General features: G+C 38.2%; 1 protein-coding gene across 6 annotated transcripts in view; it reads left to right on the top strand.

The window, feature by feature from the left end:
• MAPRE2 (microtubule associated protein RP/EB family member 2) overlaps window positions 1–14,693 on the top strand; it is a 157,743-nt gene that overhangs the window by 106,552 nt on the left and 36,498 nt on the right. For all 6 annotated transcript variants that reach the window (XM_049620224.1, XM_049620221.1, XM_049620223.1 and 3 more), the window contains one exon: window positions 10,912–11,057. In XM_049620224.1, the coding sequence (XP_049476181.1) occupies window positions 10,912–11,057 (146 nt within the window). The remainder of the gene's footprint in view (window positions 1–10,911; window positions 11,058–14,693) is intronic.

Raw genomic sequence — 14,693 nt, 5'->3', positions numbered from 1 at the left:
GGTGACCGAATTGGAGAATCATTTAACTTTAGAGCTTAGAGATCTATCCAAACCTGATGTCTTGCAGACAGGGATTACTGCTGTTTTAGAAAGGTGTGATGCCTGGTCAAGGTCTGTTCAAGATGATTAAGGCTTAGATCTAAAGACCAACAGCTCATTTCTCTATCCTTCTCTGCCCACTTTGTGGTCCTAATTGAAGCAGCTTTGTTAGAAGTCCTTTACCTATAATGACAGAATTGTGTGGATGTGTCCGGTAAATTAAGGTTGTCTTTCTTCTGACCCTTCATCAGTACCACCTAAGATGGTGGAAAGTTGAAATTGAATCCACTGATACAGACATTTGTATATAATAGTTCTTTGGCCTGTGAGAACATCAGATGGGCAATTTGAGTAGCTCTTTGTGGCAAAACCCAATATATCTGAAGGTCTTCTCTGCAGACAAGGTCACATTTCTAGGGAAAGCGCTATGAGATAATAATGTATATGTATTCTGTTTTATCTACATTTTTGTATATACATTACATAAACATGTAAAATGAAGTTCTTATGAGTGTATATGTACTAAAAAATATAAAATCATGACACAGGGACAGGTAAATGAACTATGTGTCCAGCCCAAATTCTTCTATAACTAGGAAAGGTACAGCTGGCCCTCTACCTCTGACATCAGTCTGAAAGGTTCATATGTTCTCCAGTTCATTTTATGACTTCTTACAGAATTATAATCTAGAAATTTTCCAAATTTTCTTTGAATTTTTGCTTATAATTTCCTAGAAGCAGCATAGAGAAGAGGAAGTATTTAAGAAAATGAAGTTCAGATCAGAGTATAAATTCCACTTCTGTTATTTTCATTAGCTGGATGACTTTCTGAACTTTGTTCCCAAATCTGTAAAATAGGATGGTGATGATAAAAATACCTCTGTAAAAATTGATAACGAATGTTTTAACAGATTTTAAATAAATATGGGTATTTTCATTTATTTCTTGGCATGGTATAATCTATAAATTAACATTTCCTTTCTTGTTGTCTGAACATTTCCTTTTAAAAATGTCAGTTTATCCTGATACCCTAATACTAAATCTGGTAGAAATGAGATTATTTATCTTCTCCTGCTTTTCTTGATTACATAGATTTAAATCGTACATCCTTGAATCTTTGGAGGGTTAAGGTATTCATTTTTGAGTTCTGCCTTTATACAGTGCCTCACCTATTCATTTTGGATTCCTGTCCCCAAACTTTTTAGCTCCATTATGTCACTTTTGATTGTAACAACTGGAACCATGTGCAGGCATAGCATGGCACAAAGACAGAACATTTTCCTTACTTTCTAATTACTCCCTCATTTTCAGAACTTGACCCTCATAACTGCACTAGTGCCTTGAGTTCACAGGCTCAGAACATGGCCCATCGTGATCTTGTTAAACACAACATCCTACAATTTGGATTGCTTTTTACCAGAGTGTGTTATATTTAGCCTTTGGAGGCTTATGTTTCACCTTTCTGCACACTTAGTTTCCAGAGTAGTTCTTAGTTTAGATTGCTTTTTTGCTTAATTTTTACCCCAATGAGTTCTTAAAATATGTAGCAACTCTTTTTGTACTCTTATTTGGGACTTTGGTAACATTAGAATTTTACCATCGACTAGCCCTTGTTGGGGTTCAGCTGCTACTATCGGTAAACTGATTCATTGACCAGATATTAAAGGCCACACTATCAAGGTTCGGGATACAGAAGGGACCTGGACAGATAAAGTGCAAGCTCTCTTGAACCTTCTATTGCAGCAAGGGAAGGGAAGCCACAGAGTAACATATTAATTAATAAAATAGACCTAAAACAGGGTGACGTGATGAAGAGTGACAAGAGAGTCCCTTCAGATGGGATAGGATGGGAGGGCCTTTCCTGGTAGGTGACATCCAAGCCTTGATATGAATGGCAAGAAGAATGTAAAGTTCCAGAGGAAACAGCCTATATAAAGGTCATAATGCAGAAACAGACCTGAAGTGTTCCAGAAACAGCAAGGAAGCCAGTGTGAAAGGAGCTTCCTAAGGGGAAGTTAGACAAGGGAGAGGTAGACAGAGGCCATGTCATAGGTCACTATAGAGTGGGGAAGGAGTTCATAGTGATTTCATAGGAAAACATGTTAGTCTCCTTAGTAAGGAGTGGTATGTGTTCTGAATAATGGCAACCTTAGCGTAAATTGATGGAAGTGGGATCTGTGCAAAATGTAGGCCATGTTACTGCAAGGTTAAGGAAATGGCCCAAAAATCTGTATGCCTGTCAATGAAGAGCATTCCGGTTTGTGGCTGGCTGAGACTTAAAGGGCAAAAGTAATGATTGCTGAATTGATCAGTCCTTTGATACCCATTCTGTCTAAGGAGGAAAATACAGAATTTCAAGAAGGGATGGGCAACAAGACAGACAGTATTCAGAGGTGTTGAGTTGGATGAAGAAAGACTGTTAGTTTTGGTAACAGAGAAGCTATTGATGACCTTAACTGGAACTTGGTAAGATTGGAAGACACTAGGATTGGTTTGAATGGTAAACAATGGAAATAAGGACAACTTTGTCAAGTTTTGTTGTGAATAGGAGGAGACAAATGATATAGTAGCTAAAGGATTACGTGAAATTAAGAAAGATTTTTATTTTGTCAAAGTCAGATGATAATTGGCGCATTGCAATTTCTGAGAGACTGAGAGTAGCTGGAGTCCATGACCTCAATGAGAGGATGAGCAGAGATGGGATCTACAGCACAGCTGGAGGGGTTAGCCTTTGATAGAAAAGAGAATACAACAGCCTTATTCAAGTTATGCCATGATTATAGTTTTTTGCCCCAGTAAGCACCCTTAACCATGTTCTTAGCAACAATTAATTTCAAAGTATCCTTTTCATAATGTGTCTTGTGCAGTAGAGATTTGGGGAACTGGAAGTTGAAAATACCCATAGTGGACATACCCAGGAGCAATGACAACAAATCTTAAGTATAGCTCCCCAAGGTCAATAAGATATTTCTTAAAAATTTTCAGGGGTTCCTTTGACTCTAGAAAATCTGACCTATGATAGAATACCTTAAATGATCACATAATGTACCTGAAATTACCTGAAATGCTAATATTATCTATTCTTTCCACATTGCCTGTTGGAGAAAAATTACTCCACCTGTTTGATACTTACATGGTTCTGAAAGCATAGAGAAGAAAAAAACTGAGGGTATACAGCTAGCAAACTGTGCCATGAGCAATCTAATCAAAGCCTTTTTTTTTATGTGCACAAGCTTTTAGACTCCCAAAATTATGAAAATTTCCCCAATGTATTTTTTAACTTAAAAGAATAATCAGAACCAGGACAAAAGCACACAAAGTTGCAGACAGCCTCACAAGTATAGGGGCAAAAATCATAAAGTAGTTGTGAATCTAAACCTGCACTGTAATAAAAACTTTGTAAATATCACGAAGTAGGACTTAAGTCTAAGGATATAAAGATGATTCAACATTAGGAAATCCATGAACGTTATTGGTCAGTTAATAGATCAAAGGAGAAAAACTTTTATTGTCTCCATGATTGCTAAAAAGGTAGTTGGTAAAACTCAGGATCCCTTCCTGATAACAACTGTTGGTAAAACTCAGAAAAATACTTCCTTAGGATCAGAAATCAGTGGTCAATAACTGACTTAGAGGAAGGACATGAGATACTCTTGTTAAAGAAAAAGTATGTAATAAACATATATATATATATATATATACACACACAAAAATACAGTACAAAAATGTATCACTTTATTTCTCCCTAGAAAACTAAAGAGAAACAACTGAAAATTTATTAGAACTCATAAGTTAGGAAATGAATATTTAAAAACCAAATAGCCTAGGTAAAGTGGATAAAAACCTAGAAAGACATAACTACTGAAACCTAAGATAAAATAGAAATTCTTAATAGATCTATATAATAAGAGATGTGATTGGTAATTTTTAAACAATTCCAGAAAGAAAACCCTGAGCTCAGATAACTTCAATGGTGAAATCTACCAAATGTTTAAACAAAGAAAGAAAAAAACACCAACCCTCCACTAATTCTTTCAAAAAATAAGAGGAAGAAACACTTTCGAACTTATTTGTGAGGTCAGTATCAACCAAAACCAAAGATATCACAAGAAAACTATAGATCAATATCTCTTATGAATATAGACACAATTTCTCAACAAAATACTAGCAACATGAATCTGGCAACATATAGAGAGGATTATATGCCATGATCAAATGGAATTAATACAAGGTTAGATCAAATGGGATTAAAGAAACCAGTATAGTACACCATTTAATAGAATAAAGGACAAAAGCCATGTGATAATTGCAGAAAAAAAGCATTTGACAAAATTCAACACCTTTTTATGTTAAAAAGATAAGTAATAGAAGGCAACTTCCCCTGGGGCACCTGCATGGCTCAGTTGGTTAAGCATCTCACTTCGGCTCAGGTCATGATCTCACGGTTCATGGGTTCAAGCACCACGTCAGGTTCTGTGCTGGTAGCTCAGAGCCTGGAGCCTGCTTTGGATTCTGTGTCTCCCTTTCTCTCTGTGCCGCTCCCCCCATGCTCTTTCTCTCAAAATTACATAAACATTGGGAGGAAAAAGGCAACTTCCTCTGATAATGAGAAACTTGAAGCTAACATCATACTTAGTGGTGAAAAGCTAGATGCTTTCCCCCACTACGACCAGACAAGGATGTACATTGGCAGCTCTTCTATTTAACATACTACTAAAGGTTCAAGCCATGGCATTTGGACAAGAAAAATAAGCATTCACATTGGAAAGGAAATAGTAAAATGATCTCTATTTACAGATGTCATGATCTTGTATGCAAAGAAATCCTAAGTGCCAAGAAAAAACTGTTATAACTGAAATGAGTTAAGCAAGGTTGTAGGATATACAAGATAATATCCAAAAATCAATTATATTTCTATGCATTAACAATGAACAATCCAAAAATAGAATTAAGAATACCATTCAACTTATAGTAGAATTGAAGAAAATAAAAATTTTAAAGTGGAAGGCTTATATACTGAAAACTTTAAAACATTATTAAAGACATCCCATGTTCATGGGTTAGACTTAACTATTGTTACAATGGCAGTACTTTCCAAGCCTCTATCATCCACTCCCTATCAGAAATTGACAAGCTGATCTTAAAACTAATATGGAAATGCAAGGGAACCAGAATACCTGTTTGGAAAGGAAAAACAAAGTTGGAGGACTTCTACTTTTCATTTCAGAATTGACTACAAAGCTACAGTAATCAAGAATGTTACTGCACAAAGTTAGTGCAGTAGAGAGAGAGTAATCAAGACTGTTACTGCACAAATATAAAAATGAGACTCCAGAAATAGTAAACTATGCCATTGATAGCAATTGATTTTCAGCAAGAGTGCCAAGACAATTAAATGGAAAGGATAGTCTTTTCAACAGTGGTGCCCCAACTGAATAGTTACATGCAAAATAACAAAGACCCAAACTTTACACCATATATAAGAAATAATTCAAAATGGACCATTGACCTAAGTGTATGAATTAAAGCTATACCACTTTTACAAGAAAATGTAGGTATAAATCCTTACGATATTGGATTAGGCAGGCAGTGGTTTGTTAGAAATGACAAAAATACAAGTGATGAAAGAAAGTAATTGTGCTTCATCAAAAGTAAAAATGTGTGTGCTTCAAAGGATGCCATTAAGAAAGTAAAAAGGCAATCCACAGACAGGAGAAAGTGTTTGCAAATTAGGTATCTGATAAGAGACTTGTATCTAAAATGGAGATTTTTCACCTTCCCAATAAAAGGAAAAATCACCCAATTTAAAAATTGGCAAAGGATTTGCATAAGCATTTCTCCAAAGAAGATATATAAAAGGCCAAAAGGCATATGAAAAAGATGTTTAATATTATTAGTGTTTAGGGAAATTAAATCAAAATTTACACCTATTAGAATGACTAGAATCAAAAAGACAGTAAGTGTTAGTGCAGATGTGGAGGAATTAGTATCCTGGTGTGTTGCTGGTGGGAATGTAAAATAGGAAACCGTGTGACAGTTCCTCACATGTTAAACAGAGGTGTACCATATCCCAAGAGAATTGAAAACTTAAGTCCACACAAAATCTTGTACATGAGAGTTCATAGTAGCATTGCTCCTAATAGCCCAAAAGCGAAAACCCAAATGTTCACCAACTGATGAGTAAATCAATAAAATGTAGCATATACCTACAATCAAATGTTATTAAGCCACAGAACAGAATATGCACTTCCGGTACACGCCACAACACGGATAAACCTTGAAAGGATTTTGCTAAGGTAAACCAGACACAAAGGTTACATATTTTGATTCATTTATACGAAATATCCACAATAGGCAGATCCGTAGAGACAGAAAATAGATCAGTGATTGGTTATCAGGATCCGGGCGGACAGGAAGGGAGAGAGTGGCTGCTAACAGGTATGGAGTTCATTTTGGTGATAATGAAAATCTTCTGGAATTAGATAGTAGTGGTGGATACACGATTCTGTATCTTCAGAGGCACAGAATTTGTTTACAGTTGACCCTTGAACAACACAGATTTGAACTGTATCAATCCATTTACATGTGTGGGGTTTTTTTTAGATAAATACAGTACATTTTCCATTTAATTTTTTTTTAATGTTTGTTTATTTTTGAGAGAGACAGAGTGTGAGCAGGGGAAGGGCAGAGAGAAGGGGAGACAGAATCCGGAACAGGCTCCAGGCTCTGAGCTGTCAGCACAGAACCGGATGCGGGGCTGGGACTCACGGATCGTGAGACCATGACCTGAGCCGTAGTCGGACGCTTAACCGACTGAGCCACTCAGGCGCCCCACTACAGTACATTTTCTAAATGTATTTTTTTCCTTAGGATTTTCCTAACATTTTCTCTAGCTTTATTATAAGAAGGTAGTAATTGGATAGAAAACATAACCTACAGAAGGTGTCAACTGTTATTATTAAGTCTTCTGGTCAATAGTAGGCTATTTGTAGTTTGGATTTGGGGGAGTCAAAAGTTACATGAAGATTTTCAACTGTGCAGGAGGGTCAGTGCCCATAACCCCCATGTTGCTCAAGGATCAACTGTACTTTTAAAAGGTTGAATTTTATGATAGATGAGTTATATCTCAATAGAGCTGTTACTTAGCAAATGACTAATTTTCAAAGAAAATTTATTTTCTATATGCCATGAATGACAAATACAAAAATAGAATAAATGCATGATAAAGTTTAAGACGATTTTGAGAAAAGGGAAATTATTCTATAAAAAATAACACATATTGTAGCATTTAATTAGCAAAGAGTATGAGCTATCCCTGGGACAGACCAAAATTATTTTAAGTCTGGAAAGAGACCTGAATGCCTGTATTAGGAAAGCAATATATAGTAAAGATAATGCTTTAACTCGGAAAAACATAAATTATTTATGAAATGATGATGATCAACACCTAGGTTACTTTAACATTTGAGATTTGTGGTTGAAAATAGCAGAAAATGAGGGTTGCTAGTCGGGAATGGGTTAAATGGGTGAGGGGCATTAAGGAGGGTACTTTTCAGGATGAGCACTCGGTGTCATATGTAAGAGATGAATCTCTGGATTCTACTCCTGAAGCCAAGACTACGCTGTGTGTTATCTAACTTGAATTTAAATAAAAATAAAACAAAAAGCTGCACTCACAAACCCTCCTCTCCCCCCCCCCCCCCGCCAAAAAAAGAAAAGAAAATAGCAGAAAATAATCCTGGCAAGCTTAAGCAGAGACAAACTTATAGGAAAGATATTTAGTACCTCAGAGACCATGGGAAACCAAGCCAAAGCTGGAAAGAGAGCCTCCCTTGTGCTACTGGACTAGGATGCCACTGTGTTGCTGTCCCAGGACTCTAGATCCCATCAGTGCTACCATGATTAAATTCTAGTATCCCCTGTGTATTTCGGTCACTGTCAAGACTCTGAGACCCAGGCATAGCCCAGGTCACAGGCCTGCATCTTGACTGCTGGGGATGGGGAAAAGGATATTTGCCCCCTGTCCATACTGGGATGGGAGGTAGGGCACTGTAGCATCAACCAGACAGGAAGGTGCCCAAGTGTTGGGATGCCAAAAATGACAGATTCCCACCAACATTTGGAGTAACTAAAATTAGAGCCATCCTTTATGTCCTAGACCAAAATAAATTCTGCATGAATTCAGGATGTAAATGTAAAACTTGAGACCACAAAATACTTGAAGAAAATGTATGTGAATATCTAATCTTGGTTTGGGAAAGTCGCTTAGCATGATATAAAAATCAGCCATTAAAAATGTCAGAAAGTATTAAACGTGACCCAGAAGGGGATCAGTCTGTTAAAATTAAATTAATTAATTAATTAACTAATTAATAAGTGGTATATACCAGGTCATTAAAGTGGTTCTCTTTAGATGAACTGGAGATGACTTTTCCTTTTTCCCCTCTCTGAATTCAAGTTTGCTTTTTATCCAAAAGCTGTTAGTACTTTGGAAATTTTGGAAGTGAGGGAGTTGGTTGGTTGGCTTGTAAGAATGCAGAAGTATCTGGATCTTCATAAGTACATTTTATGCTAAATGCTAGAGAAAAATAACTCTACAAAAAGCAGGTGATGAGACAGTTGTATTTATAGACATCTCCATCTCTGGTAAAAATAGTGTTCGAACGTCTACTGGAATTTGTTCCATCTGGTGGTACTTGAAAAGGGAGACCTGAATAATTACGGCTATAAGAATGCCCCCCAAGATCATGATGTTTCTCTTACCTCCTCAGTGGTTTTTGTTGGGGTTTGTTTTACTTAGTTTTTAAGAGAACCCATCTGCTTGAGTGGGAATATTACTAGTTTGCGCTCAGGGTGTGGTCATCTAAGGAGAAACTTCATAGATGCAAAGATTCTGGAGGTGGTTTTTTTTTTTTTACTGCAGCCTGTATTTCATGATTTTATAGTATTACCTCTGAATAAGGAATTACCTCACCACTTCCTGTTGAGGCAGCCCTTAGATCCCGGATACTTTGTGTTCGTTCTCTCTCTCTCTCTCTCTCTCTCTCTCTCTCTCTCTCTCAGATTCCTATCTCAGTAAAGGATGCTCAACATCTGTGTGACATAAGAGATCATTTAGCTTCTTCCCATGTAAAGGTAAATCACCCAAATACAGTAAAGAGCTTCTCACAGAAACCTTGATACCAGAAGATGGGGGGAATTCCTTCATGTTCCAGAAAGGCCAACACGGGCACATTATAGAAACAGACCAAGAGATCTGAAGAAGGAAAAAAAAAAACACAACAAAACACAGAAATGGCATCTTGTTCCCATTCTTGCCACTCAATTACTGTTTCTCCTTCGGGCTTTGAATTTCCTTTTCTAAATGCCTGCAGCCTTAACTATTAAGAAGATATGAATCCGTAAACATGATCTTGCTGGGATTTTCTAGTGGAAATTGTCATGATGTAAGAGTTCTTCATTAAAAAAATACATATGAAAGACTTAATCTTTTTTTCTCTGACCATTTCCTCAGGGGACTCATTGAACATTTCTGTTATTTTTATTTCTCAGTCATAAACAGCATGACTCTGAACTTCTGTAAGTTTCAGAGTCTCCTTGTCTTCATCCTTCATGTTAATATAGGACCCCATTGCTCTAGGCTGGAATTAAATTGGTATACAACTGTTTTGGGTATTAGGTGGTTTAGTTATCCAGTTTAACCTAAGTCATTTTGCAAGATGGATATGAAACAGCTTGGGCAAGGGCACGCGGGTGGCTCAGTCGGTTGAGCGTCTGACTTCGGCTCAGGTCAGATCTCGCAGTTCATGGGTTTGAGCCCCGCGTCAGGCTCTGTGCTAACAGCCCGGAGCCTGGAGCCTGCTTCGGATTCTGTGTCTCCCTCTCTGCCCCTTCCCTGCTCATGCTCTTTCTCTGTCTCTCAAAGATGAATAAACATTAAAAAAAATAAAAAATTTAAAAAAAAAAAAAAGCTTGGGCATATTTGTATTTGCATATTTATTTTTTGAGCTATGCATTTCATGAGAAATTTTGTAGTCTTCTTGTGTTTAAATTTTCTGTTTTTCTCTCAGATCTGTGTATTTTGATGACTTGGAGCAGGTAGCATCTAGAGGGAAGAAAATGTTCCTTTTTTTCTGATAGAAGCTAAGAAGAGTTATTCTTATCCTGAGTTCCTTGGCATTAAAATATCTCTGGGGGCGCCTGGGTGGCCCAGTGGATTAAGCTTCCAGCTCTTGATTTTGGCTTAGGACATGATCCCAGGGTTTCGAGATCAAGCCCCGCCTCTTTCTCTGCTGGGTGTGGAGACTGCTTAAGATTCTCTCTCTCCCTTTCCCCATCCCTGACTGGTGCGCACATGCACACTCGCGCTCTCTCTCTCTCGCTCTCTCTCTCTCTCTCAAGAAGTATTGGGGTGCCTAGGTGGCTCAGTTGCTTAAGCATTAGACTCTTGGTTTCAGCTCAGGGCATGATCTCATAGTTGGTGAGTTCGAGCCCTGCATCGGGCTCTGTACTGGCAGCATGAAGCCTGCTTAGGTTGCTCCCTCCGCCCCCCGCCCCACTCACACTCACCACTCTCTCTCTCTCGAAATAAATAAACATTTTTTTAAAAAGTATTTCTGTTCATTGTGGAATGTGGGGATGCTCTGGTGAACACAGCATCACTGTCACAGTGGTTAGGAATGGGAAAAGTGGTGGGAGGGAGGCATGGTCCCTTCCCTCTCTGGCTCCCAGCCCAATCGAATAAGGATGTGTAAGCACATGGGGGAGAGGAGCACACAGCTGGGGGGGGGGGGGCTCCTTCCTGCCTAACAATCCTCAGTCACACCTGGGAACAGTCAGACTTACATCAGCCTTTTTCTCCTTTCTTTCCAGGGGCTGCCTATTGCCAGTTCATGGACATGCTCTTTCCAGGCTGCATTAGTTTGAAGAAAGTAAAATTTCAAGCAAAGTTGGAGCATGAGTATATTCACAATTTTAAACTTCTGCAAGCATCGTTTAAGCGAATGAATGTTGATAAGGTAGGAAACTAACTTCTACCTCCATAAAATGCGTGATCTTTCCTAAAAATTGGTTTTTGTGCCAAAATGCAAAAATCCGAAGGCGTATTCCTTAATATGGTCAAAATAGTTTGGGGTCTGTACCTAGCATAAAGCATCAACCCTCTCTTCCTATATTTGTATGAGGCTCTTATTTAAGGAAATTTCTAAATTTAACAGCCATTATATTAAACACTAAAGGTAATTACAGAGGTTCAAATGTTGCTGTTCTGTTTTAACATTGCAGGAGAGAAATTTTTGTTTGACAGATGCCACTGTGGTTCTTTGTGTATTTTGTTCCTTTGGGGAAAAAAAGGCAGGTTACAGTGGAAATGGCATGGGTTTGTATCCCATGTCCAAGATTTGAGCAGGTTACTTGAATTCTTTGAGTTACCCACTTATAAAGTGAGACCATAACCCCTTTCCCATAGTTATGATGTGAAAGTGAGGGAATGTGTATCAAAATGTTGAGCATAGTGTATACACTCAAATTCTCCGTCTCCATAAACTGCCTTCCCCCCACCCCTTAAATGTGAGAATGTTGTGCCAGTGTGGTACAAATGAAGTAGACTAGAGTCCTTTCTTCTCCCATAAAGGACTGTCACTGAAGTCCACTCAGTCTCTGCATGGTTCCTGTTACTCAAATACATATTTAATCCATATTCTTTACCATGGCTGTATATCTTATAGGGAATAGGTTTGGGAAGAAATGAATTTTGAGTAAGGGGAAAGAGAAAAAGCAGCAGGGGAGGAACAGATAACTTTGCATCAATAGTAGCAATAAGTAGGCTACATGGAAATGAAAATTTTAAATAGTGTTTTATAAGAGACAGGTTAAAGGAAAAGAGAAAAGTTTGCTAAACTGCACGCATTTTAATGCAATTATTATCTTCCTAAATGAAAGCAGTCTTACCAAAATATTAAAATCTTGCCTTCTTGTTTTCTCAGAACTTTTATTTCAAATTAACCCCTTAACAGTTCAGCCTTTTTGGAGTCCTTTCAACTTTGTCCTTTGCTGTGGTTAATTTCCAGTTAGCTCCTTCTGTAATATTCGAAATCAGAGCTGTATAGGTTCTCCTTACTTATTAACAGCATTATTTCCCTATCCGTTTCTGTATCTTTTCTCTATACATGCTTCTAGATCAAAAAGAAAAAAACCACTCATAACTTGCTACGTAACAGATTAGGGGCATCCATATGTCCGTGGAAGTGTATACGTAGAGAGGAGATGAGCCACTGTTGAAGAATGTTTAGGATAAAATTCTTGTAGTGAAGGGAGCTTGGCCTCAATCACCTTTGTTGGCCTCTCTAACGTAATATGCTATGATTCCCCCAAGGATCCTTGTTTGGATAGACAGTGGTCCCTGTGTGTGTTTGTCAGAGCAGGACAGCATCTGTGTAAAGATTTGCTTGCCACCCCAGATTTTGAGCTTAGGCCCCAAAACTTTGATTTTGATGGGAAATGTGTAATTAACAGAAGTAAGTGCTTACTGTCAGTGGTTAATGTAGCACCATCATCTAAAACTGTTTCTAAATTTTCATGTTTGGCAGAAAACAAAAGAAAGTAGCATGTTAATTAAAGGGCCTTATGCTCTAGGAAGGCACTTAAAAATCAGTATCAGCATAAGCAAAAGTTATACATATGAAGACATGAAAATATTTAATAAAACAAAAAGTCAAATATTAAGTGCATGTGTGGAAGGAATTCTTCCCTGTGGGTGGACTTCAGTGAAATTTGGGAAGAGAGAGAGATCCACACCCAAGTCTCCCTCCCTGGAAGAGTCTTCACAAAAGGGTGGACTTCAGTGAAATTTGGGAAGAGTCTTCATGAAAAATGTAGTCTCCTCCCAAAGTTTGTTTCTCTTTATTTTGCTCTATTCTTGAGTTCGTTTCAATTTTAGCTTTATCAAAAATATTTTTAAAAAATGTACTTACTGCTGGGACACCTGGGTGGCTCAGTCAGTTGAACGTCCGACTCTTGATTTCGGTTCAGGTAATGATCCCAGGGTCATGGGAATCAAGCCCCATGTCAGGATCCATGCTGACAGCTCAGAACCTGCTTAGGATTCTCTTTTTCTGTTTGCCCCTCCCTGACTTTCTCCTGTGCACGTGCACTCTGTCAAATAAATAAAACTTTAAAATAAAAAACATATTAAAAAACATTTTAAAAATGTACTGCTAATGATTTAGTTTAATGGCTTGCCTAAAATGCTTCAGTTGGTGTATTTTCTTCAAGTGGTCATTGATAGAGGTTGTTCTCTATTTTTTAAGTGGTTCTGATGATCCATTTTAGGGTATCAGGGGTATCTGGTTCCAGAGATGGCAAAGCCTTACTGAAAGTTTAATTTATATGGCTTCTGCTCATATTAGTCAGTGAAGCTGTGCCCTTTCAACCCTAGGTTTGTGTCTGAATTGTGTGCACATCATCTGACTCACTCCCTAGCTTTGTAACTCCCATGGCCTACATTCAGCTAGGATTCCGACTCAAAGATGAGGAAGTCAGAATCTGGTAATGGCACAGTTTGCATAACTAAGTCCTTTTCCGTTTTCCTTCAAAAAGAGCTGCCCACTGAAGTAAAGCTAATGAGTCACCCCACATTTCTTCCTGTCACAATTCTGAAAGTTCTCGTGTGACCTCTAAAGCGGGGGGGGTACCTATTGGCTGTCTAGGATGCCAGTAGAAAGGGTTACTCTATGAAAAGCTGAGATTTGTCTCAGAAGTGGAGGTGAATACAGAGTACCTCCTCCTCCAGAATGCCTTCGGTGCCTCCCCTAGTCAGACCCCATTTCTGTCCCTGTTCACTCCCGTGGACATTAGCCGTGTTTCTGTGCAGCCTGTGAACTCCTAGGCCCTGTATTTGTAGTTGTTTATAATGCTTGTCTCTCTACATTGTAAACAAACAAAACAGGAAAATTTGTTTTGCTTCCTACAGACCGTTAGATATGTGTATGTTTGGATTGATTTGAGTCTTATTCATTCACACCCTCTGGTAGCTATAATCCTTACAGGAAGGAGTTTATTCCAGCACAGCAGGAGCAGGTGTTAGAAAGAAATACTGAAGGGGCACCTGGGTGGCTCAGTCAGTTAAATGTCTGACTCTTGGTTTCTGCTCAGGTCATGATGTCATGGTTCGTGGGTTCGAGCTCTGTATCAGGCTCTGCACTGACAGTGCAGAGTCTGCTTGGAATTTTCTCTTCCTTTCCCTCTCTGCCCCTTCCCTGCTGGCCCGATCTCTCTAAGAATAAACAAATAAACATTTTTTAAAAAAGAAATATGGAAAACTCATCAATCTTGAACTAGCACAACATCCCAGGCCCATTTTTGCATGGAGATGCTTGTGTAATCAAATACATTCTGAAGAGAATCAGCCCCTCTTGACAGCTAAGGTACTTTTTGTTTCATCTCATTTGTTCAGAGGTGTGAAATAATTCAGAAGAACACCTACAGCATTTTATTTTAATTTTGCTTGCATATGATGAAAAAAAAAATAGGTGAATTCTAGAATACAGCTGGCCAAGAAGCTGAGGGGGAGACCAGTAAATAATCCCTGACCCGTAGAAGATAGTTTATAGGAAATGCTTCAGTTGTGCCAAATACTCATAAACGGGTTCACGACT

The sequence above is a fragment of the Panthera uncia genome (assembly GCF_023721935.1).
Source record: "Panthera uncia isolate 11264 chromosome D3 unlocalized genomic scaffold, Puncia_PCG_1.0 HiC_scaffold_8, whole genome shotgun sequence".
NCBI classification, from domain to species: Eukaryota; Metazoa; Chordata; class Mammalia; order Carnivora; family Felidae; genus Panthera; species Panthera uncia.
The sequence above is the reverse complement of the archived record's forward strand: the minus strand, read 5'-3'. Positions and strand labels throughout refer to the sequence as shown.